Source organism: Polistes canadensis, unplaced genomic scaffold, assembly GCF_001313835.1.
Source record: "Polistes canadensis isolate GaletaPanama2010 unplaced genomic scaffold, ASM131383v1 scaffold_256, whole genome shotgun sequence".
Classification (NCBI taxonomy): domain Eukaryota; kingdom Metazoa; phylum Arthropoda; class Insecta; order Hymenoptera; family Vespidae; genus Polistes; species Polistes canadensis.
The window spans coordinates 113,673-136,021 of NW_014569803.1; the positions used below are offsets into that span (position 1 = coordinate 113,673).

The following is a 22,349-nucleotide window of genomic DNA, read 5'->3' on the forward strand; positions in this document are numbered from 1 at the left end:
AACCTCAAAAACAGTATGAATCAAAAGAAGAAAATTAAATAAAAATAATCAGAGGAATAGAAAAGAGTAGCACGAGCATATTTTGTTCATCGAACAGTAGTATAACTTCAAAAAATAAAAAAAAGGAATTTTTATAACGCGAGAATCAAAGAAATGTATTTTTTTTTCTCCTCTCTATCGTGTCTCGGATAACTTCCGTTTTTTTTTTCTTAAGAAATATCGTGTGCACTTAAAATTGGATGCAAATTATCTCGTTTATTACGTATCCCTCTGTGTAACTATCTTACGAAATACATTTAATTTTAACGCTGATTACGCGAATAGGGTAGAAAATAGCGTTTGAAACACGATCGCCTTTCGAAGAAGCCTTGCCGTTTCGCTTGACACGAACATCGTGCCTAATTACTAGAACGGCAGTTCGTTCGGATTGTTAAAGAACAGTGATACGTTTGGAATCCCAGGTGGGAAGCTTCGAGCATGCTCGTGCACGACGTTGGTGGCCGCCACCCGGAATAAAAGGACTTGCACAGAGACGTTGGATATATATATTTCCTTGCACTAGATTCCGTTTCATTCGAGATAAACGATCGAACCTGTTTGACGATGGTAAATCGATCGATCGATCGATCGTTCATTCGTTTGTTTGTTTGTTTTACTCTGCCACCGTTGTTCTGTCACCGGTTCTCCTTCAAAAAAATCCAAATTCCTTTCTAATCGTTTAAAAATATACATCCGATTCTTAAAATTCAATTACCATAAACAAAAAACAAGATTCTTTAATGTATCTAAGACAGTTTTAACAAAAGATTCTGCGGTGAAACTTGCGCGTTGTTATACGCAACACCATAAGTCAACATTAGGAGTATATGATTGACTTATACTACTTGTCGTTTCAACGGAACAGACAGAACCTGAACGGATGGATGGATTTACGAGCAATTTTCATTGTTATTTTCGAGTAACGATTGTTAAATGATTAAACTGATGACATCCGATGCTAATTTTATCGTGTTTTCAAACGAGAGAAGTATAATGGCAATTAACTTTCAATATCTAATTTACACGCGGTATTATAGGGAAAAGAAATAAATAAAGTGTGGTAACATGGTCGAACAAAAGAGGAACTTGTTTTCTCTCTCACTATCTCTCTCTTTCTCTCTCTCTCTCTTTCTCTTTCCTTTTCTCTTGTATGTATGTGACAGACACGAAGCTTTATCGAACGCTTCGGAACATCTGCGCTAAACCCGTAAATTGGAAATACGTTGAACGAGAGAGGGTATTGGTCGGGTGACGTCATTCAAGGTAACCAGATTAGAACTCGTCCGATAGCGTCGGCTGGCGTAGGATCGAATAAAAATCTCCCCATCGATGACGCTTTAGAGATTTTCGTACGTAAAAATGTTTTAATTCGATATACGTTGTTGCGATAACAAATGACGTGGCCTGATATAACAATGACCAATCTCAATTCTTTTTTTATACAAAATCGCTAAGTACTTATAATTAACATTTCGGCATATATTTTTATCTCGGTGTATATTTTAAAAAAAAAAAACTGATATGTGTACTTATGTAAGCACGTAAAAATTTATACTTCTTTAGCGTACCACAAAACGAATCTAACCTCATTTTCAATTCAATTTCAATTTTCCCGCGTAAATATCTCTCGACAACTTCGTGGTGTTGAATTTTTCGTTCGCAACTAACTTCACTTTCTCAATACGCGCCAAAATAAGTATAACCTCAAAAAGAGTATGAATAAAAAGAAGAAAATTAAATAAAAATAATCAGAGGAATAGAAAATTTGACACGATGAGAGGAGCAGGAGCGTGTTCTGTTCATCGGACATCTTACACAACGTTAAAATTACGTCTTTCGCGTAATTTCTCGATCGTTTGCCGCAAGACACCATTATTTATCTTCCCGGCGTGTCGCGAAAAATGCCTGCAAGCTGTGGTGGCATTTAACCGGCACCAGCACCAGCACCGGCAACCGGTCGCGCGATTCTCCCGCGTTTCTTCTTCTTCGCACCCGTAACGAAGAGAATTATCAGCAAACGGGCAAAGCGAGACGAAGAAGAAAACGAAGAAAACGAAGAAGAAGAAGATACCCAAGGATTCTCCAGGTACTTCTCTCTTTCTATTTCTATTTCTATTTCTATTTCTCTTTTTCTCTAAAGATAGACGCAACGTATAACCGAGGATTCTAAGCAAGGAACGCACCTTTCTCTCTCGCTCAAGGAAATAGAGTATCGGAGCATCCCATGGAGCGAAACCATACGGAAAGAAAGAGAGAAAAAGAGAGTGAGGAGGGGGGGGGGGAAGGGGAAAGAGAGACGAGGTCGAGCGTGTGCACGCGGTGCAGTGTGCCGCACCGAATGCAGCAACTCGCGTTCTTTTTCCCGCAAATCGCGCACGAAAGTAAAGAGACAATAGGTACGTGGGCGCAGCATCGCGAACCCTAACCTTAGGTGATCCCATATTCCGTTCTCCCGTAGAACGTTCTATTCCATCCTCTTGCTTGGTTACTTGCATTGCTAGCTAGTTCCCTCCCTCCCTCCCTCCCTCCCGCCCTCATGCACCGTAGAGCCCTCTCGTGCACTCTTCGTTTCTCTCAGCGACTCTCTTCTCGCGTGTCAGGTCGGAGCCTCTCGCATTCGCTTCACCTGCACCTCTCTTCTCAGATATTTCTTATTTTCTCTTCTTTATCTCAGCTACTCTCCTAGGAATAGTAGTAGTAATAGTAATAGTAGTAGTAGTAGTAGTAGTACTCGGCTTATGCCAAGAAGCAAACGTTCAACGTTGCGAAATCCCATAAGTTCTGCGGCCGGCAAGAACTCAAAGTGCCTTTGCTGTCGAGTCGAGTGGCTCCATCGAGAGGGCCCCGTCGTATCGGGGCCACCGATCACCTGGCCCTCGGAAAAGCTTATCCGCCTACTGCTTACCTGCTTGCTTACTTGCTTACCTGTTTGCCGATCGACGAATGAAGAAAGAACGGGAGAGATAGGATACTTACGAACTACGTTTGAGAATCCTTCTTCGTGCCGTTCTCAGGAAACCCGTGCCACCCATGGAAAGTCCGTGACAACGCCTTATTTTAAATTGAAATTATACAACAGACGAGACCTTATCCATTAAATTTGAACGATCCATTTTCCCTATTAATATCTATCCTCTAATTATATCTATCTACCAACCTAAATTCTACCAAACCTTTCCAATTCGAAAAACCTAATAGTTTGCGAACTTTTAGGTACGACCACCTACGCTTAATTCTCGCGAATTAATCCCTCCCACCCAGCCGGCATTTAAATCTGAAGAAAGTTGGAAAAGTCGAGGGGTGAAACAACAGACCACCACCACCATACCGATCGATGATCCGATCGCGGATACGTTCCATTAACTGCTGCAATTGTTCACTTAAAGGTAACGATTAGTTTTCTTTCCGCGTGGAATGTTGTTACGGAGAAGGTGCATTCTAAGCGCACCCACCGCCTTTTAATACTGAATCTACGAGATAGAGAAAGAGAAATAAATAAAGAAAGAAAGAAAGATAGAAAGATAGAAAGAAAGAAAGAAAGAAATCTCCATACGAACTAGAAGGAAACGTTAATATATATATAGATATAGAAATGTTTAGAAACGAAGAAGCATAATTCGCTGTTGGTGGTGAGATTGCCATTGCTCTCGCAGAAGAAGGAACGAGGAGCGTGATCGCGATAAAGAAACAATCGAACTCGGGTCCCGCCCACGAGACCGCCAACATTCAATTGTGTCTTCTCCTTCTCTTTCTTATTCTCATTTCTCTTTGTCTTTCTTTCTTTCTTTCTCTTTCTTTCTCTTTATTCATCTATCCATCTATTTAATCATTCTTTTCTCTCGCGTTTTACGGTGCTTCGAAGCGCTAAGTTAGATAAAACCCCGTTAACGGTATTAAACCCTTGCGAATCGAATCAAATATATATTATATTATCCTGGTTTGAAATAACAGAATAGAAGAAGAAAAAAAATATATATATATTAAGGGGGAGTGTATCGATAATTCATACCTTCAAGGTCACGCAATGGAAAAGGTAAAGAGAAAGATACAACGTGACTTAGTCGAAAAGGAGGAGGATTCGGACGAGAAAGGACAATCACCCGGATCATCCTTCGAACTCTACGAACTCAAGAAAGAAAGAGAAGGTGAATCGGTTGAATTACGCAACCGGAGTAATTGAATATCGGTGTAGAAAGAAAGAGAGAGAGAGACATTGTTGTCATACCGCGAGTACCGTTCCACCTTGCTTTACAATGAAACGTAATAATAAAGGGGAGTGGCTTAAGAAAGATTCTGATTTCATTATTACACCATGCAGAGAGAAACCGATGTAGAACAAATTATCATAGTCATCGACGAAATCCGTTGACGCGGCAGAAAATATTATCATCCTTAAAATCGTTACTACTCAAGAGAGAAGAAGGATGATCTTTCGCAAGTTGTTCGACCGCAACTATGACGATGACGATGATGACGACGAACAACCAACCAACCAACCAACCAAGCAAGCAAATGAACTAAACAACGAACGAAAAAATATTGGCTCGTATGCTAGCTGTTTAGAGCTCATTAGCCGACGATTATAAGAAGGATGAAGATGAATCAAAATAAAAATAAGTAGAAGAAGAAGAAGTGGTATCGGTGTAGGTACTACTGATCTAGCAATGGCGGTACCATTTATGGGAGAAAAACGCATTCACCCCGAGCCCGTCGTCCTCGTCGTCATTATCATCCTCCTCCTCCTCTTCTTCCTCCTCCTCCTCTTCTTCTCTCTTTCTCTAACTCATCCTAGGCCTTCCGCAGAAGAAGGCGGACTTTCGAAATCGAGCGGTCGCTCACTCGTTCATTCGATTCGTGCCGTTCGCTTGCTAGGAGCATCAGCGTTTTCCGCGGCAACGTGCAAAGGTCATACAAGGAACGGGCCCCGCGTCACATGTACACGTTCAGAAAAAAAGAGAAAGAAAGAGAAAGAGAGAGAGAGAGATGATGCGCGAGTAAGTAAGTACTTATGTATATACACGTTTAGTTCTCTCTGCTAAAAGTCGGGAAAAGAGAAGAAAGACAGCAACAAAAAGACCATAAGAAAAAGAAACCTAAGATAGGACGTGTATTCGCGCTATTACGCTCGTGTACGTTCCTCACTAGGGGGAGGTCAACCGAGAGGTAACCGGCAACGACCGCCGTGCCCCGTTCTTTGCTGAGATATGCACCCCTCCTCCTCCTCATCCTCATCCTTCTTCTTCTTCTTTTTCTTCTCTGTGCCTCTCTTTACGCTTCGATTAATCTTCCTCTCTTTCTATCTTTTGCAAGTATCTTTAGAGTATCTCTACTCTCATACAACTACAGTTTATTATCATTCTTTACTACTATTTTGACCCTTTACTTGTGTCAAAACTTATCTACGTTACTGAATTCGTCTATCATTCGTGTTCTAGTATTGATCAATAATTTTTCTAAAGTAGAATTAAAAATGGACAAATTGATCAAAATGATCTCCTCTAAACGTTTATCTCGCGATAGGAGGAGGAAGATGGTAAGAAGCGTGCGAAAAGCAAAGAGGAAAATGACACTCTTCTTCGCTTTCACTTCACTCAAAGGAAGAAACCGGTTTTTCCTTAATAATAACGAAGAATTTAACCCGTTCCTCGTATAATATTCTCGTGACTGCTTCAACGAGTTAATCTCTGACTTTTTAGAATTCTTTTTGTTGTTGTTGTTGTTGTTTTTGTTGTTGTTGTAACTTAGTGATAAATGTGGAAATAATCCCCAAACTACTCCTTGAGTTAGATCATCCGACGAGTAACGGAGACGAGATTCTCGAAAAGAGAAGATCAGATTACACCTGTATCATCCACGGTGCAACAACGCTCTAAGTACTTGGGTAAAATAAAATAGAGGTAACAATCGACTCGACCATTCGCAACATCCTGAACGATTCGTGATTCCTATTTTTTTTCTTTCTTTCTTTCTCTCTCTTTCGCACTATCTCACCTCGCGCGTTGTTTAACCCTCTCCACCATGAGTCTTGATCGCACCGTCTGCGCGAAGAAAAGAAAAGAAAAGTCTGTAAAAGAAAAGAAAGAAACAGCTGTGCGATATCTCGATGCAATCATCTCGCTCGTTGAAACGACGATGAATCTGCATTATTCAAAGAACGGCACGTGGTATAATAGATAATAGTATACGTATATACATATATACATCCAAGTTGTAGGGCTACTAACCAATACAAAGAAATACAATTTTAAAAAAACTTGGCGTCTTTTGGTACGTCATATAGTTTTCTTTATAAGCATACACTTTCCAACCCCCCGTTGTGGATCTAACATCTTTTTCGATAGCAATTATTGCTACGATCGCACGTTCTCGATATTCTCGATATGCAACAAGGGGGATAGGGGGTGGGGGGGGGGGAGCAGCTAGGATAGGTTCTCTTAACTCTATAGAACACGTCCTACGGAGCGGCCGCGTGGGAACGCCTTCCAGATACTGTTCAAAGATTTTCTTCGTTCATTCCCACGTATCGTGGACCGTGGACGAACGTGGATGGACATTTTATTGATCGAAATATAACAAAATAAATAATCTATCTGCCTACCGGGGATATCATTTTCTTTCGCGTTACTAATAATCAGTCAAAATATTTCGCAATACGTGATTATTTTTTGTACTATAACGCAACAACGAATTCAAAGTATCGATATATGCTGAATGTTTTACAAATTATCTTTGCAATAGTTAGGGTTATTGATAATAGAATCATTCGTCTGAGCAAAAGCTTACCGTACAACGATAGATAGATTTTACTCGAGGCGTACAATATACTCCCCTCCTCCCCCTTCCCCTCCCTTCACCATATCCATCGTCGATTACAATATAGAGCGATCCAGAATTGATTTCACAGAGAATTACTTGTTGTTGGCGTCAGTGGTTAAATTAACTTCCGAGAGAAAGAGAACATACCTGACCGTCCGAGATATTTTTCAAACCAACCGAAGATTCGATTTGTGAGTGACGCAATGGAACACCAACTGAATCTCTTATAAGTGCGAAATTTGCTGCACCCGGCTTGCGATAAACTCGGATCGTTGCTTTCACGTACGGAGATCGTAAGAAATATCGGCTATCTCGCGCGTTCACCACCCATTACTTTGAAACTCGGTAGATATTTCGTTACGCAAGTTCAACCGTGTCGGATCTAGGAAGCGAGAAATTTGGAAGCGTGTTGTTTATTGCACAATGGTGTTTCTGCTCCTTTTCTAATCTTATAAGACGTTTTTTTATTTTACGTCTGATTAAATTATAAAATGAAAAAGAAAAAGAAAATGATTAAAAAGGTAAATAGAAGTCGGGAATATATTATTTACGCTTCGCGAAATATTTTTATTGTTCTTTCTTTTTTTTTGGTTTTTTTTTTGTTTGTTTTTTTTTTTCAACTAATAAGATATATTAACTAAAGAAAGAAGAATAAGAAGAAGAAGAAAACAAAAAAGTACCACTCGAGAGTCAATTTTTGTATGAAATAAGTAGTGTCACACTATATATCGTGAACGATGATCGATCGAACGAGATCAAACTCAAATAGCTTTCTCGTACGTCCGACACCATGGCACATCTTTCCGATCGAACGAACATCGACAACGTGGGTAGATATATAACGGTGACATAATATTTCTAAAGGATGAAGAAGTACGGAGATATTCAGACGCGTGTTCTGTGTGTTCCTTTGACGCGCACTTCCTCGTTTATGTAATACGATTATGCTGTAAAAGCTAAAGGCTTAGAGTACCGAAAGTATCGATCCTCTTTATTCCACATTAAAAGTTCAGCACTCGGTTAATTTTCCAAGAAGGAGACAAATTGCGTGAGCTTTTTCAATTGATCCTCAGTCAGGCAGGTCTCGTTGTTGAAGATGGTTTGATCCTTGTCGACTTTAACTGGCTGAACCATCGTTCCATCTATACTCCAACCCCTTTCTATAGCTGCCTGTTGTGCATCTTCCAATGCAAGACCCGTCATCGATGCTAGCACCGTTAAACCTAACGACGAGTAAGCCTTGGAGATAAGCGTCATCGCTTGCTCGCGAACGCTATCTGAAATTATTGTTCAAGATAAGTCTACAATCTCATTCAAATCTTCTTCGTTATCATCGAACAAACTAATCTATCAAAAATTGACACAACAAGTATCCCTTTACTTTTCCGCCCGCATTTGATCCATCCGAACAAATATTATTCTCAATAATGATTTAAGTTTTATAATAGTATAATATAATCTAGATATTTTAAGATATCAAATAATAATAACAACAAACTTATTGAATAACATTGTGATATAAGAATGCATTACAGTAATACAATCTAGTCTAATCTTTTCTTCATACGTCTAACCATCTATCAACGTTTATATATATTTGAAGTTTAATGTTAAATGGTATTGAGTTCAGGGTTAATGAGTTTAGAATTTACATGTCTTTCTATCCATCACATGTATAGTAAAATTTGCTACTTGGTTTTACACACTTTGATTTTAAATATTTCCAAAACTATTCCTATGCTAAACTTGAAATTTGTAGATAATTATACTATCATAAATTAACATTTAAACCATAATATATGAGATCCAATCTACGAGAGTCAATATAGTCAAACGGGTGAATTTTAGACTTATTCTTTACACGTATTGTTCTCAAATCGGAATAAATTATTAATTTAAATATAATAGATATATATGTACATGTAATATATATATATAACTAAAGTTACAATACTCGTTGTGTGAATATTTGCTTTCGTAACGAGCGCGATTCTCGCTAAAAGGTTTCCAAGACAATAATGAAAGTTATCGAGATCGTAGAAGGTAGGTGCGCGTCGATAGCTTCGATAGCTAACGATAGCTAACGATACCTTTCAGAACAGTCATGATCCCGGAAACGTCCTCGCTCCAATCCGCGTTGAGAGCAACGTGCACCGCGGGCCAGTCCCGTTGCCACATGTGTTTTCCTACCGCCCATATTCGGCCCAATTCTGAATTAGCTTCCTTCAGATTAGATGGTATTCGTTTCCACAAACATTTAGCGTTGCATCTATGATGAGTCAATTTGTTTTTTTTTGTTTTCTTTTTTATTTGGTTTACTACCTTCAACTCTAATTAGTTTTGCATAATATTGTAAAGCTCAGAAAACAAATACATACATTATTATCCTTACATAATGAAATATTTGTTTAAATTTGCAACAATATCGATTAACTAATGTTTTCAACGTGCAATACAGAAATGGTATATCGAATCTAACTAAACAAATCACGACTAGGCACATGCATTTATCTTATTACGGTAACAGAACTAGAATGTGCTCCGGTTTTCTTAACGATCATGCCAAATTGAATTGAAAGTTAATGTAAGATAAAATCATAGCATCGGTAGAGAACAGTGCTTTGACTATTAAATCGTCCGATCAAATTAGCCACGGCTAATAGCATTCTCCAGCTACCGAGAACTTGACTATGTGAATGCGATAATTGCTGATATAAGCATGGGGAACGCAATTAAAGTGAAAATAAGAGATACCGGTCTGTTAGTTAAACATATGCCGATCAAAGGCATTTTCTACATTTTTTGATATATTTCCTCAAGTATATATCTCTATAAATACTAAATTAAGTACTGAATCGTATTCTAAATAAGGATACTATTATAAGGAATCAAAGTTTAATTGCTAGAGTTCTACGATCGATATCTAAACATTCCAAGTTTGTATTATGTTATCTCGACGTTCTATTGCAATTAATAAATAATATTTACAATATATATACGACTACCAAACAGATGTGCAATTTTAAAATGAATTACGAGATTCCACAATGAAACAAATATGCAATTACATTTGTGATGGTATAATTGTTTAAGAAAATTGGAAATATAATCAAATTTAAATAGAATTAAAAATGCATCAATAGAGATAAATCATGCGAATCATTTATTCTTTAAGTGAACCATTCATTTATCAAATGTGATTAATTTCATAGAATGAAAAATAGAGAAAATTGATAAAGTAATATACATTGTTATATTATTTAATGTTCTACAAGCATACAAAATTTGATTATTCAATGATGTTAAGCTTATTACCAAGTAAATTTCCTTTAAATATGAAAATTTAATTATTAACCACACAAATGCTTCAATAATAATATCTTTAATTTAATTCTTAAAATGGAATCACTTTGGTCTGTGAATGGTTCATATATTAGCATAAGTAAAGTTTGATAAGAGATAAAATTTTCATTTACTCACAAATCATTTTGATAAAGATACATAGCCAATAGTTGAGCATAAGTTTGTGCAGTAGCAACTCCAGCAGGTGCCTGAAAAAAAAATATGAAAATATTTGAATTATAAATTAAATAGTTTTATATATAAATATTACATTACAATTATCGATAATAAAAATAAATAAGCAGCATGAAAGAATTGTATTCTTTGATTTTAATTTGAAGGTATTCATTGAATTTAATTGCCAAGTGATATTTTTATTTACCTAAAAATATCTGAAGTTAACTACCCATAGGAAGGGTGCAAAATATATTCACAATGGAAAAGATTATTAATAATCGTATATAGAACATTTCATATTTCAATGCATTATTATTTTTAACTTTTTATATATAGAAAACAATAAAAAAACGAGCTTTTAATAAATTAGAAAAGATAGACCTATAAATAAAATTAGACATACAATAATTCTAACCTCTAATTCGGCTTTCTCCAATTCAAGAAGGAATTTGCCAACTTCGTTAAGCACCATGATGAAGCTTCGTTATTTTCTTAGTGAAAAAAACGATTCATCGAATAAAATACGAAGTGATCGAATAAACATCGAAATTAAATATACTAAAGTTAAAGAAAAATCTTTAACAGCTGAACTCTCGAAACTGACACAGTCACAAAGAATACATAACAGTTGTAGAGGGCGACACCGTCCAGTGATTCAATTCACGAATTCGATTCGATGTATCGAATCTTATCGATATATTAAAAATCGATATATTAAAAATCGATTTATCGTTTTATATATATATATCGATGATTACAATTGATTACATATTTATAAAAATACAAAATCCGGATCCTGTAATATAGTTAAATTTATTTTACGAAATATTGTATCATTTCGAAATCACTAAAAACTAAATTATTTAAAACAGGTTTTATTTGATTTGCTAAATAATGTCATCTTCCATTTTGAGATCTTACGATAAATCTCGCTATCTTATAAAATAATTTACGTGCATAAATATGCACGATAAGCATTTTTTAAGTTTCTGTGTGTTTAACAAGAATACGATGTAATATTCTTTATTTAGAATAAATAATTGATGTAAATCTCCACCGATATAGCATACAATTTACAATGACTGTTGTCCCACCGGTAAAAATTTAAATTAATCAATTAATTTCAACGTGACCTACCACTCCCATGGGACAAAAAAATATAGCATTGATAATGTTTTTATACCTGCGCAAAGATTATCTATAATCATTTATAATTGAATATCATTTCCATAGATTATAAAAAAGTAAATTTCATTGTAAATAATTAAACTCAGAATCGAATAGTTTATCTCCGTTAGCGATAGTTTATGGTTCGTCTCATCTAACTATTTTTACTGTTACACACTACCGGCGATAGTTCTTAAGCTAGATCCTAATCGCGTATGGTTTTCTCGAAAATACATTTTTAAATAATATAGAATTTGCATTATCGTTACCTGAAAACTTCATTTTTGCGTAGTATGATACCTGGTTGCTGATGTTTACGGTGACTGTTAAGGCGATTTACATGGGACATGGCTACTGTCAAAGTAACTGAACAAAAAGTTATTCTTTGCGGTGAATATGGTGTCGGTAAAACGTCTATATTCAGGCGATTTGCAAACAATACTTTCGTAACAAACAATGATCGAAAATCGACACTTGGTCTCGATAATATCGACAAAGAATATATAGTCGACGATAGACGAATACGTGTAAGTATATAATACAAATGGTCTCTTTTTTGTATGACATTACTGTAAGATCATTAATTAATTAAGATTACAATTCTGACACAATATCTGAATATTTTCCAATCGAATTTTTAATGTATAATTCAACAAGGTTATTCAAAAGAGTACTTCAATTTTAAAATGACATTATCATCGTATTAAAGCTCAATGTATGTTTCACCATCCTCAGTCTTTAATTGAATGGAATAGAGATGATTGAATTTGCATATACAAGCACCTGATGTGTAGGTAGCTTGTAGGTGGATTAATTGTTTCAATGTTTCCATACATTTTTTATACTGTCAGTTTGAGCTCTCTGAAATATAGATCATAAATTTTCTAAATAAGTTCACTATTTTAAGCTTTGCCATATATGAAGAAGCCATCCAAAGACAAATTTACAATCTATACTAAGTTTCTTCATTTTTTGGCTTTCACAGTTACAATTATGGGATACTGGAGGTATGGAAAGAGTAGCTTCTGTAACATCAAGTTACTATAAATTTGCAGAAGCAGCTATTCTGGTATTTGCTTTAGATAATTCAACATCTTTTCATCTTTTATCTCAACATTTATTAGATATAGTTACGTATGCAGAAAATGCTAAGATTTTTCTATGTGGTAATAAAAGTGACTTAGAAGGTGTTACTCCGCAAGTTACGGATGCGGAAATGGAACAATTTTGGTATGTTTGTTAAACATATATTTATCTTCATTTCTATAATATGTGTAACATAGATAATTGTTTTAGCGAACAATGTCATAACTTAATCTCTGGGACTTATAAAACGTCTTGTAAAACTGGAGAAGGAATAAATGAAATGTTTGAAGACATAGCACAACATTTAGTTGAAGCTAATCGATCTCGAATGGAACTTCATGAAATGGACAAGGATCGTTTTAAAATTTCTTATATCGATGAAGCTACTGACCCATCATGTTTATGTTAAAAACAAAATGAATAACAACGAACGAACTTTTAAAGTTTTTTTTTTAAAAAACGAAGGAATTGAATTAGATTTCACATCAGGTGTATATGACGAGAAACGAATAGGGCAGAACAGGTATTTAAAAACATTAAAGTAGAAATTTTATATGCGTAAAAATTAGGAATAAATTTAAGATCCTCGATAGTAACAATTTCTACCAATTTAAATTTTATTATATGATGATATTAATTTTAAATAACCAAGCTTTAACTCTACAACTTACTAACTGTGCATTTTTGTACATTTTATTTTGCTTATCCATATACGAGCCATCTAAGTCACACATTGATAAAAATATCTAATGCTGAGTCCATTTGATAGTATTTAAATCGATTCCATCTTCCACCATCTCCCACAGGGGACTGTAAAGAACAAATTTTGTACTTGAAGTAATCTTAATTTTTGACCTGGAGTCAACATAATTCAATTGTTAAAAACACGTCCAACAATGAATCTATCTCATCCAGCGAATAAGGATATTATTTATACTCGTGTATTTTTTGCCATTGCGAATGATTTGCTTATAAGAAATAATGTAAATTAATCATGCTTTTACATTAAATAAAAATTTATACTATGATCAAGAAAGTTGTACCTCATATCGCGAAGTCTTTTAACTTCTTTAATCGTATGTTCCGCAGTATATTCGATTTCCTCAAGCGTAGTAAATCGCCCAATACCAAATCTGTATAAATTTAAACATAAAAGTAAATGATATGTTCGTATATTATATAAAACCTAACATATACTTGCCTGATGCTGGAATGTGCCAGATCTTCTGATGCTCCAATTGCTCTTAATACATAACTAGGTTCTAAACTAGCACTTGTGCATGCGGAACCACTACTTAAGGCTATTTCTTTTAATGCCATTAGTAATGATTCTCCTTCTACACATGCAAATGACAAATTAACGCATCCAGGATACCAAAATACTGAATCCCCATTGCGTACGACGTGCGGTAAATTAGACATAATTTTGTCAATCAAGATATTCGAAAGATTCGTTATATATTTATGATCGTACTGTAAAGGAATAATTTAAATGAATTCAAGAAATCTCTTATGAAATATCATAAAGAGTAAATGTACCTCCATTTCTGATTTTGCCAAGTCACAAGCTAAGCCAAGTCCAACAGCTAAAGGAGCTGGAACAGTTCCACTCCTCATACCTCGTTCTTGTCCACCTCCACTTTGTATAGCTTCGACACGAACACGTGGCCTTCGTCTTACATAGAGTGCTCCAATACCTATTAGAATATTTATATCAAAAACATGAAATAATTTGAAAGCTTGCAATTATTCATAACAATATACCTTTTGGTCCATATATTTTATGACCACTAATAGACATGAGATCAATGTTCATTGCATTAACATCAAGCGGTATCTTTCCAACAGCTTGAGCTGCATCCGTATGAAAGAAAACTTTTTTCTTTCTATAAAAAGAGCAATGACTAATTTAATATACATGCAAGATAAATATACTATTTATTTCCCAATATATAATTGTATATGTGTATAGATATTTGCCTGCAAATAGCACCAATCTGTTCAATGGGCTGTTTAACACCAATTTCATTATTAACAGTCATTATAGATACGAGTGATGTAGCTGGTGTAATAGTAGCTTCTAATTGATCAATATCGATTAATCCATTTGATTTAACTGGTAAATATGTCACCTCAAATCCTTCTGCTTCCAAAGCTCTACATGAATCTAATACACATTTGTGCTCCTAAATATATATATATATGTGTGTATTCATTCCAATTTCAATAGAATGACTTCACCTTACATTAATATTTTAAGTACTTACTGTTTGCGTTGTCACAATATGATTTTTTCTTGATTTATAAAATCTTGCTACACCTTTCACAGCAATGTTATTACATTCTGTTGCACCAGATGTAAAAATAATTTCTTTTTTATCTGCACCTATTAGATCTGCCACTTGCTAACGTATGTGAAAAGAATTATTAGTAATATTCAAAAGTATAATTTTATTTCTATGTTAGTGTATAATTTGTAATCGGTAGAACCCTATCTGTAATACGAATGCATTATTGCATATGCTATTATAATACTAACCTTACGAGCATGTTCAACTGCAGCTTCTGTTTCCCATCCATACATATGAGTTCTAGAATGTGGATTTCCATAAAAGGAAGTAAAATATAACATCATCTTATCCAATACCCTTGGATCCTAAGCATTAATTAGTGTATTAAATTATAATTTACTACAAAAGATTTTTATGATTGCACAGTGGTGCATTATTATAATTCATACCATAGGTGTGGTGGCTTGAGCATCTAAATAAAGTGGTCTACCTTCCATAGGCCCTTTTTTATATTCATCTGTGATAGGAGCTGCATAATTTTAAAATCCCATTAATAAAATAATTATTCGTAAATTTAATAACTAATGATAGTATATAATCACAAATAAAACAAACATTCATATTCTGCCACTTCTGATAATTGTTGACCAATTGTGTGTAAAATACGGCAATCTTTTAATTTCCGTATTGCTATCACCAAGCTCCTTGTTGAGTGCAACATTATGAAATTATTATTATTATAAATAATTACTAATAACTTATATATGTGTATACTGGTTAGACCGACTATTCCGCATGTTCCTAACCTCACTAATCCCTGTCACTCGGTGCAACTAATGCAGAAGTGCATAGAAGATCACAAGTTCGTTACTAACAAGACCACCAGAGGGCGACAGTAGGTACTTAACGCAATGTCGGTACAATATTATCCATGGAGCCTATATTAGATTAGCACCTTTTTAATTATCAATAACTTGTGAAATAATTATTAATTAAAGCAAACAATTATGGATTAACAATGAGATATTAGTGAGCAATAAGTTGCACATATTAGTTTCTTACTGCCGTAGGTTTTTTATGCTGTAATTCTATGGTAAGTTACCATCAGATCTCTGTCGGTAAGATAAAAGTAGAGCACTACTATTACCGATATGATGCTTAGAAATGTTACTAGATTTCAATATTTTTTAAACTTTCTTATTTCCTAGTAACTTTTAATAGCAAATTCAAATACAAATTGAATGTATAATTAAATTCTATATACATTTAAAAACAAACAACAATTAGAAATCTAATATAGATATTTTGTTTTAATTATTAATTAAAGGAGTTTTCTCGTTAAGAACGATTGTCCTAGAACAAGTACACACACACAAGAAAAAGACTTACTAGATTAAAAAAAAGACCAATATACTAGTACATATATGTATCTATATATATAAATAATCTGAAATATAAAAAGTGTGTATTAAATTATTAAAATAATTCTTGATTAATCGATAGAAATGTCTATTATTGTTGAAGACTTCGGAATACATGATCTGTGGACCGTCTCCTTCGAAATTCACCTTTGAACTGAGTCATTGTCCTCTATGAAATTACTTTTATCAAATGTTGTTTATATGCCCTTCTGAATGTGTATAAAGGGAATAATGCACCTAATCAATAAAATTTAAGATTATAATCTAAATTTTAGCATTTTTGTTTATTTTTATGCAATTAATTTGTATTCTAGAGACATGATAATTTATTTATTAAATAAATAAAAAATTTATTCTATTTTTCTATTTAAGGTACACGTATCTTGGTAATATTTAAAAAATAACGAATAGAATAAAGACAAAATTTCGTTGTATTAATTGATTATTTAACAAATTTCTGCTTCAGTTTCTATACCTTCGAAGATGTAATGTTATTTTATATTATATATATTATTACCTTGATTAATTTGACGTCATTTAAGTTTCAGTGACAGAATAGATACGAATCCAATGACGAGAATGAGATAATTCATTAAAGTATGCGATTAATTCATTTGTATTTTATCAGACTCCTTTCTTTTTTCAAATGTCTTCTACATAATTTTTTAATGAGTTTGACCTCTCAGTACAATAAATTATAAAACTATAGATATGTGTTGTAATTTATGTGTAAGTGTAAAAAAATGTATTTTTAATATTAATTAATATAGAAATTGATATTAATACAAATCATTTTTTGATTTTTTTTTGTTGCTTTCGTAATAACAAGCAGAAAATAAATAAATAAATATAACGAAATGATAAAAAAAAAAAGATATGAGATAGTAAAGACCGAAGAAAAGATTGTAAAAAAAACATTTGATACTTTCTCTTGCTGGCATTAGCGAAACGTTGTCGTCGTATAATCGAGGTCTTCCGTTGCATTCTTATTTAATGACGATAATAATTAATCAGCATATGCGCAGAAACGTGAGACAGGTAAATAAACTTTCATCGGGGAAGATTGTGCAAATAGTTTTTCAACACGTTCGCACGGATAAGGGTTGGATTTAAAATGAAAGAAACGATCTGAAAAATCGTTAAGTCTTACGAGTAATATTGTTCGGAAACCATCAAAAATATGAGAAAGAAAATTAGTGAAAAATATAATAACTTGTTAATAATAATATCAATTTCTATAATGCTACCAATAACATTAAATGCAGTTATTATGGAAGATTGCAAGGATCGGTTGATGGATGTCTTTACGAAAAGTTGTGGCAATGATCGTCTCAAAAGAGGTATCGAGAAATTTGATCTTAAAAAAGAGGATTATAAGAAATTCAAGCTGACTGAACTTATTGGTAAGTAAAATATTTGTAAAACACAATTACATGATCGATTTTCAATTTATAATTTAATTATTAAATACTTTTATAATATATTTCTTAGTTATATTGCTTTTATTATTTATTATATTTTATATAATATAATTATTTTTTTGTATACTGTCAAAGTGTATGTTTAGAAACAATAACATATTAATTATATATTATAAGATTAAATTATTAATATATAATACTTATTAATGTACTAGATAATATATAATACACCCATCCAATGTGTTGAAAATTTTTCATCTAATAAAATATCAGATTGAAATAGTTTAATATTCAAAATATATCAATAGATATTTCATTTTGAAATAAATGTACTGTCCTATTATTCTTATTATAATGAATATACTGATTCTGATACTAAAGAACAATTTAAATAACAATAAAAACAAAGGATTCTTTCAGATCATTCTCTAGAAGAACAGAAACAACCTATATCCTTTATTAGGCACGAGAAACAAAAAATTTTGACAGAAATAGCGAATTCAAAGGATTTATTTGATTCTAGTCAAGAAAATACTCAAAAAGAACGGCGACACTTTCCACAAAATTCTTTATCGTCTATTCTTGTACAACCTTATGATGCGGTAATTATAAGATCAAAATTCATTTTCGAATAGGACAAAAATTACGATACAATATTAAATTCACATACGAAAGTATAGTTCATTTATAACAAATAATTCAAAACTTTCGAGTTTAATAACACTGAATTCATAAATAATCACATTCCTAATTTTGTATATTTAATAATAGTAAAAATGACAAGGACGAATGAATACAATGATTAAATTCTTCTATTGCTTTTCACGTAATCGCTTGTTCGCATCTATCCATTCCGAGAATGAAGTTGTCCTTCAGATAATATGTACTTCATCTGGACAATCTTATATCAAATACATTTACAATTTCTCGAAATAATAATTTAACATCTCATTATCCATCGTTGTAATTAACTTTTGTGATAATATCACGATCTAAGGCTTCTTAAATATTTGTTAAATATTTATTTGTAATATCGATTATAACTCTAAGAAATCGCCAAGTAGATAAAATTAATAATATAACATATATATATATATATATACTTTCTTATCATTTATCATATTAAAATGGCTTATTAATTTTGATCAATTAATAGTTTCTCAAAGCTTTTAAAATGATATAAAAGGAATTTATTTTTAAAATATAAAAGATTAAGCACATATCGAAAATAAATATTTGATTGCGCGCGAGTGGGGCTCTCATATGACTAAAAATATCTAAAAATATCTGAAAATAATCCAAATGACGCAAACAAATAAATTTTGCATCGACATGAATTTCATTTATAATGCGTTTATTTATATATATATATATTAAATCGTAAGCTTATTCTCTGGCTTCCAATCGTTTCTCGCCTAACTTCTCCTTTTTCGCTTTCGTCTACAAAAAAAAAAAAAATAAAACAAGAAGGTAACGAGAGATAAGAAGTACCAAAGCGGAATGTTAAAACAATGTTCTCTATTTTGTAGATGAAAAACAATGATTTGAAATTGAAAATAATCGTTGAAGAATTATACGAGTCTTATAAAAATATTAACGATCGACCACCAAGATCTTTTACACATGACGAATTGAAAAAAATACTACGAGACTTAGTTAAGACTTGTTGTTACGAGGATAATATTTGCGATAACGAGAATATTGACGCTTTGTGTTTTTAAAATATGAAAAATAGAAAATTACACGTTGAAAGATTATTATTCTAAAATATAACACAAATCTTATTTATTATTTCAAAATAATCGATACCCCTCTCTCCCCCGCCTCCCTCCCCCCCTTTACAATCCATCATATTAATAATTATTCAATTAATATTATTATTAATTAAAATATTATATATTATTTATATATATAATTATAAAATAATTTTGTTTAACTAATATTTTGTCGAAATAGACTATATATATATATATAGCAAATAAATGTTCTGCAATATAATAACGGATGCCGATCGTTAGACCATCTTGCAGATCTATAAAACGCGTACCCTCCAATAAAAGTACGAGTGGCAAATGCGCAAAAGCGATCATATACCTTGTTAAAATAGTTTCCAAGAAACATTTTATTGAGAGTAACTTGGCTCTCTTGAAGTTATATATTTGGATTCTACGAAGCTAAAGCTTTAAAGTGTCATTTCAATTTTCAAGAGGATCTTTGAAATGCAATCGTATATATACCATATACCATATATCATATTTTCTAATAATACATATGCAAGAGACGTTTATATTTCTGAACGTATTATCGCAAGTATCAAGGATACCAATGATTTAAATATAACTTACGATTATCTATTCATTGATTAGTCATTATAATAGAAATGTAATAATGTTTCAAAAATAATCTGATATCGGTTTATAGTAAAACAAAGTTGACCATAAATATAATATAATGTATCGACGATGAAGTTATCTTTGGTTTCGTGTTTCTTTAATGATGATAAATATTAAACAACGAGAAAAATGCATCATCATAACGAAAATAAAAAAAGGATTATCTTCTTGTCTGATCGGTGACGCATATTTAAATACTTTTCCTATGAAATAATAATGGAAAGGTGTGTTAGAGACACAGGTAACGGTTTAATAGATAATGTTTGGAAAATAACGCATATTTATATTTATAAATATTTATTAATCGTTAATCATACGACTCCTCCCTCCACCCTCTTCCAACCCCAATTTTTTTGCCAACGAAATTTCAAGCAATAAATTATAAAGGACTAAGTCACAATGAAATATTATTACAATATCGATTTCTTATATTATTATAGATAGTCCGATAAAATTTGTTAAACAATTTTTCAATCGACAAATTATTTTTCTCGATCGCAGAATCGTATGTACGATTTATATTTCTAACCACGTTTGATAATTCGACGAGGCGCGTATTTTACTTAATCCTTAAAGTAAATAGCATTATTATTCATTTAATTATTTATTTATTTATTTATTTATTTATTTATTTACTTAAAAAATAATTGATATTTAATACTAATGAGATCATCAGTCGTTAAGGGAACTAATGTCATTTGCAACTTGAAAGTTAAATCGTCCATTGTTGCACTTGACAAGTCCATACAAATATTTTACATTAATAAAATCTTTATTAAGTCTTCCTCTGTGTGAGATCACGTGACTAATCTCAAATTCAATCATTAAAAACGAATGAAATAACTTCAAAAAAAAAAGAACAACAAAAAATAAAAATAAAAATAAAAGAACATTACATTAATGAATCGAATGAATCACAAATTTTCTCACGTTACGTTCAATTATTATTATCATCATCATCATCATCATCATCATCATCATCATTTATCAAGAAAGTTGTTCTCAAGAAATCTCAACTCTCAAATCATTGTATGCGATCCTTTGACCAAATAATCAAAACTTCCAATGTGTTTTACTTTTTCATTTTAAAACTCATTCATTCATTCCCTAACTAGCCATTTATATTTTCTTTCGACTTAGTAAGTCTCAACACTAATGAAAAACAATATTTTCGTCAAATATATATCTTCTTTTTCGTAAATTACAAAGAAAATCACAAATGGACAACGACGAGGAGAGTTGTTAACGTCAATTATAAAAAGACGTCCAACCAAAGCTCTTCTTCTTCTTTTGTGAGACTAGATTTCTTAATATATCAAAAAAAAAAACAAACAAACAACACACGTGGCTAATAAAAGTTTTCCATTTTTCTCACTCTCTCTCTCTCTCTCTCATTCTCATATACATACAAACACACAAAGACACACACATACAACAAATACACATTCTGAATGCAATTAGAGCTATCATCGTCTTTCGATTATTTAAAAATATATCTACTTAATAACTATACAAGAAATAAAAGTTCGGATCATCTAATAAGATCGTCGTCGAGCCTTTTCGGTGGTTCTTATTCCCGTTTTAGGTTTTTTCTTTCGTCTATTATAAGAAGAGATATAAGTCCATTAAATCTCCAATTTCTATCTTGAGAAATATTAACTGAGGCTTGAGGAAGACGTAGAAGATGAATTACTGCGAACTTTAGTTTAACAAAGGCAGCCGAAGTTTGTGAATTTTAACGTTTTCAACGTTGCTTTCACTCGAATAATCCTACGATTCGCAATGAATTATTTATTATTATGCGAATGGCATCCAAAAAGGAAAATAACCATTTTATTTATGTTTTTCCTGTTTTCTTCTTTTTCTTCCTCTTCTTCCTCCTCATCCTTTAATAACAATCGGCGTGTCCTTGTTTTCGGCCGGTCTTCGTCCGACAATCCTTGCCCTTTTGTTTATGATGATAAGGTTTCTCTTCCTTCGACAATGTATGTATTTCCAGAAAAGAATCGGGTAAGTTCACTATTCTGATGGATTTTCTGTAAACAGGAAAAATTCCAAAATGAAACAAGAAATACAACAACATTAATAATTATAGTATATAGAGTTGTTCATTTCTGAGAAATAGATTGGAATTAAACGAAAGATTCTTATCAACTAGAGTCATCGTGTGTTGTAAATAATTATTATTTAAGATAA

The 22,349-nt window shown here is 32.6% G+C and overlaps 3 protein-coding genes across 5 annotated transcripts; 1 reads left to right on the forward strand and 2 right to left on the reverse strand.

Moving 5' to 3' along the window:
- Positions 1–7,463: 7,463 nt before the first annotated feature.
- LOC106790716 (COP9 signalosome complex subunit 8) lies at positions 7,464–11,011 on the reverse strand (the record flags this gene model as incomplete). Its single annotated transcript, XM_014755817.1, is given in 4 exon segments — positions 7,464–8,132; positions 8,946–9,124; positions 10,336–10,406; positions 10,790–11,011. Coding segments are annotated over 4 exon segments (564 nt in total). The 5' UTR covers positions 10,847–11,011.
- Positions 11,012–11,451: 440 nt separating this feature from the next.
- Positions 11,452–13,655, forward strand: LOC106790715 (GTP-binding protein ypt7). Of its 3 annotated transcripts, none has more exons than XM_014755816.1 (4): positions 11,452–11,470; positions 11,834–12,068; positions 12,527–12,771; positions 12,838–13,655. In XM_014755816.1, the coding sequence occupies exons 2-4, from the start codon at positions 11,889–11,891 to the stop codon at positions 13,034–13,036; spliced, it is 624 nt and encodes a 207-aa protein (XP_014611302.1). In that variant the 5' UTR covers positions 11,452–11,470; positions 11,834–11,888; the 3' UTR covers positions 13,037–13,655. The 3 variants fall into 3 exon arrangements, with proteins under 3 accessions (XP_014611302.1, XP_014611300.1, XP_014611301.1); XM_014755814.1 differs by lacking the exon at positions 11,452–11,470 and adding an exon at positions 11,657–11,754; XM_014755815.1 differs by lacking the exon at positions 11,452–11,470 and adding an exon at positions 11,666–11,684.
- Positions 13,227–15,765, reverse strand: LOC106790714 (probable cysteine desulfurase, mitochondrial). Its single transcript, XM_014755813.1, has 10 exons — positions 15,534–15,765; positions 15,368–15,447; positions 15,167–15,283; positions 14,895–15,032; positions 14,608–14,813; positions 14,392–14,513; positions 14,167–14,324; positions 13,829–14,100; positions 13,671–13,760; positions 13,227–13,437 (listed from the first exon to the last, which is right to left on the reverse strand). Exons 1-10 carry the CDS (start codon positions 15,637–15,639, stop codon positions 13,374–13,376), a joined length of 1,353 nt encoding a protein of 450 aa, XP_014611299.1. The 5' UTR covers positions 15,640–15,765; the 3' UTR covers positions 13,227–13,373.
- Between the last annotated feature and the right edge of the window lie 6,584 nt (positions 15,766–22,349).

Coding starts and splice junctions, on each gene's coding strand:
- LOC106790714 (XM_014755813.1), bottom strand. CDS start 15,639: ATGTTGCACTCAACAAGGAGCTTGGTGATAGCAATACGGAAATTAAAA. Junction 14,514..14,607: donor CAGATTGGTGCTATTTGCAG/GCAAATATCTAT, acceptor CTCTTTTTATAG/AAAGAAAAAAGTTTTCTTTC. Junction 13,438..13,670: donor AAAAGACTTCGCGATATGAG/GTACAACTTTCT, acceptor TGTTCTTTACAG/TCCCCTGTGGGAGATGGTGG.
- LOC106790715 (XM_014755816.1), top strand. CDS start 11,889: ATGGCTACTGTCAAAGTAACTGAACAAAAAGTTATTCTTTGCGGTGAA. Junction 12,069..12,526: donor TCGACGATAGACGAATACGT/GTAAGTATATAA, acceptor TGGCTTTCACAG/TTACAATTATGGGATACTGG. Junction 12,772..12,837: donor GCGGAAATGGAACAATTTTG/GTATGTTTGTTA, acceptor TAATTGTTTTAG/CGAACAATGTCATAACTTAA.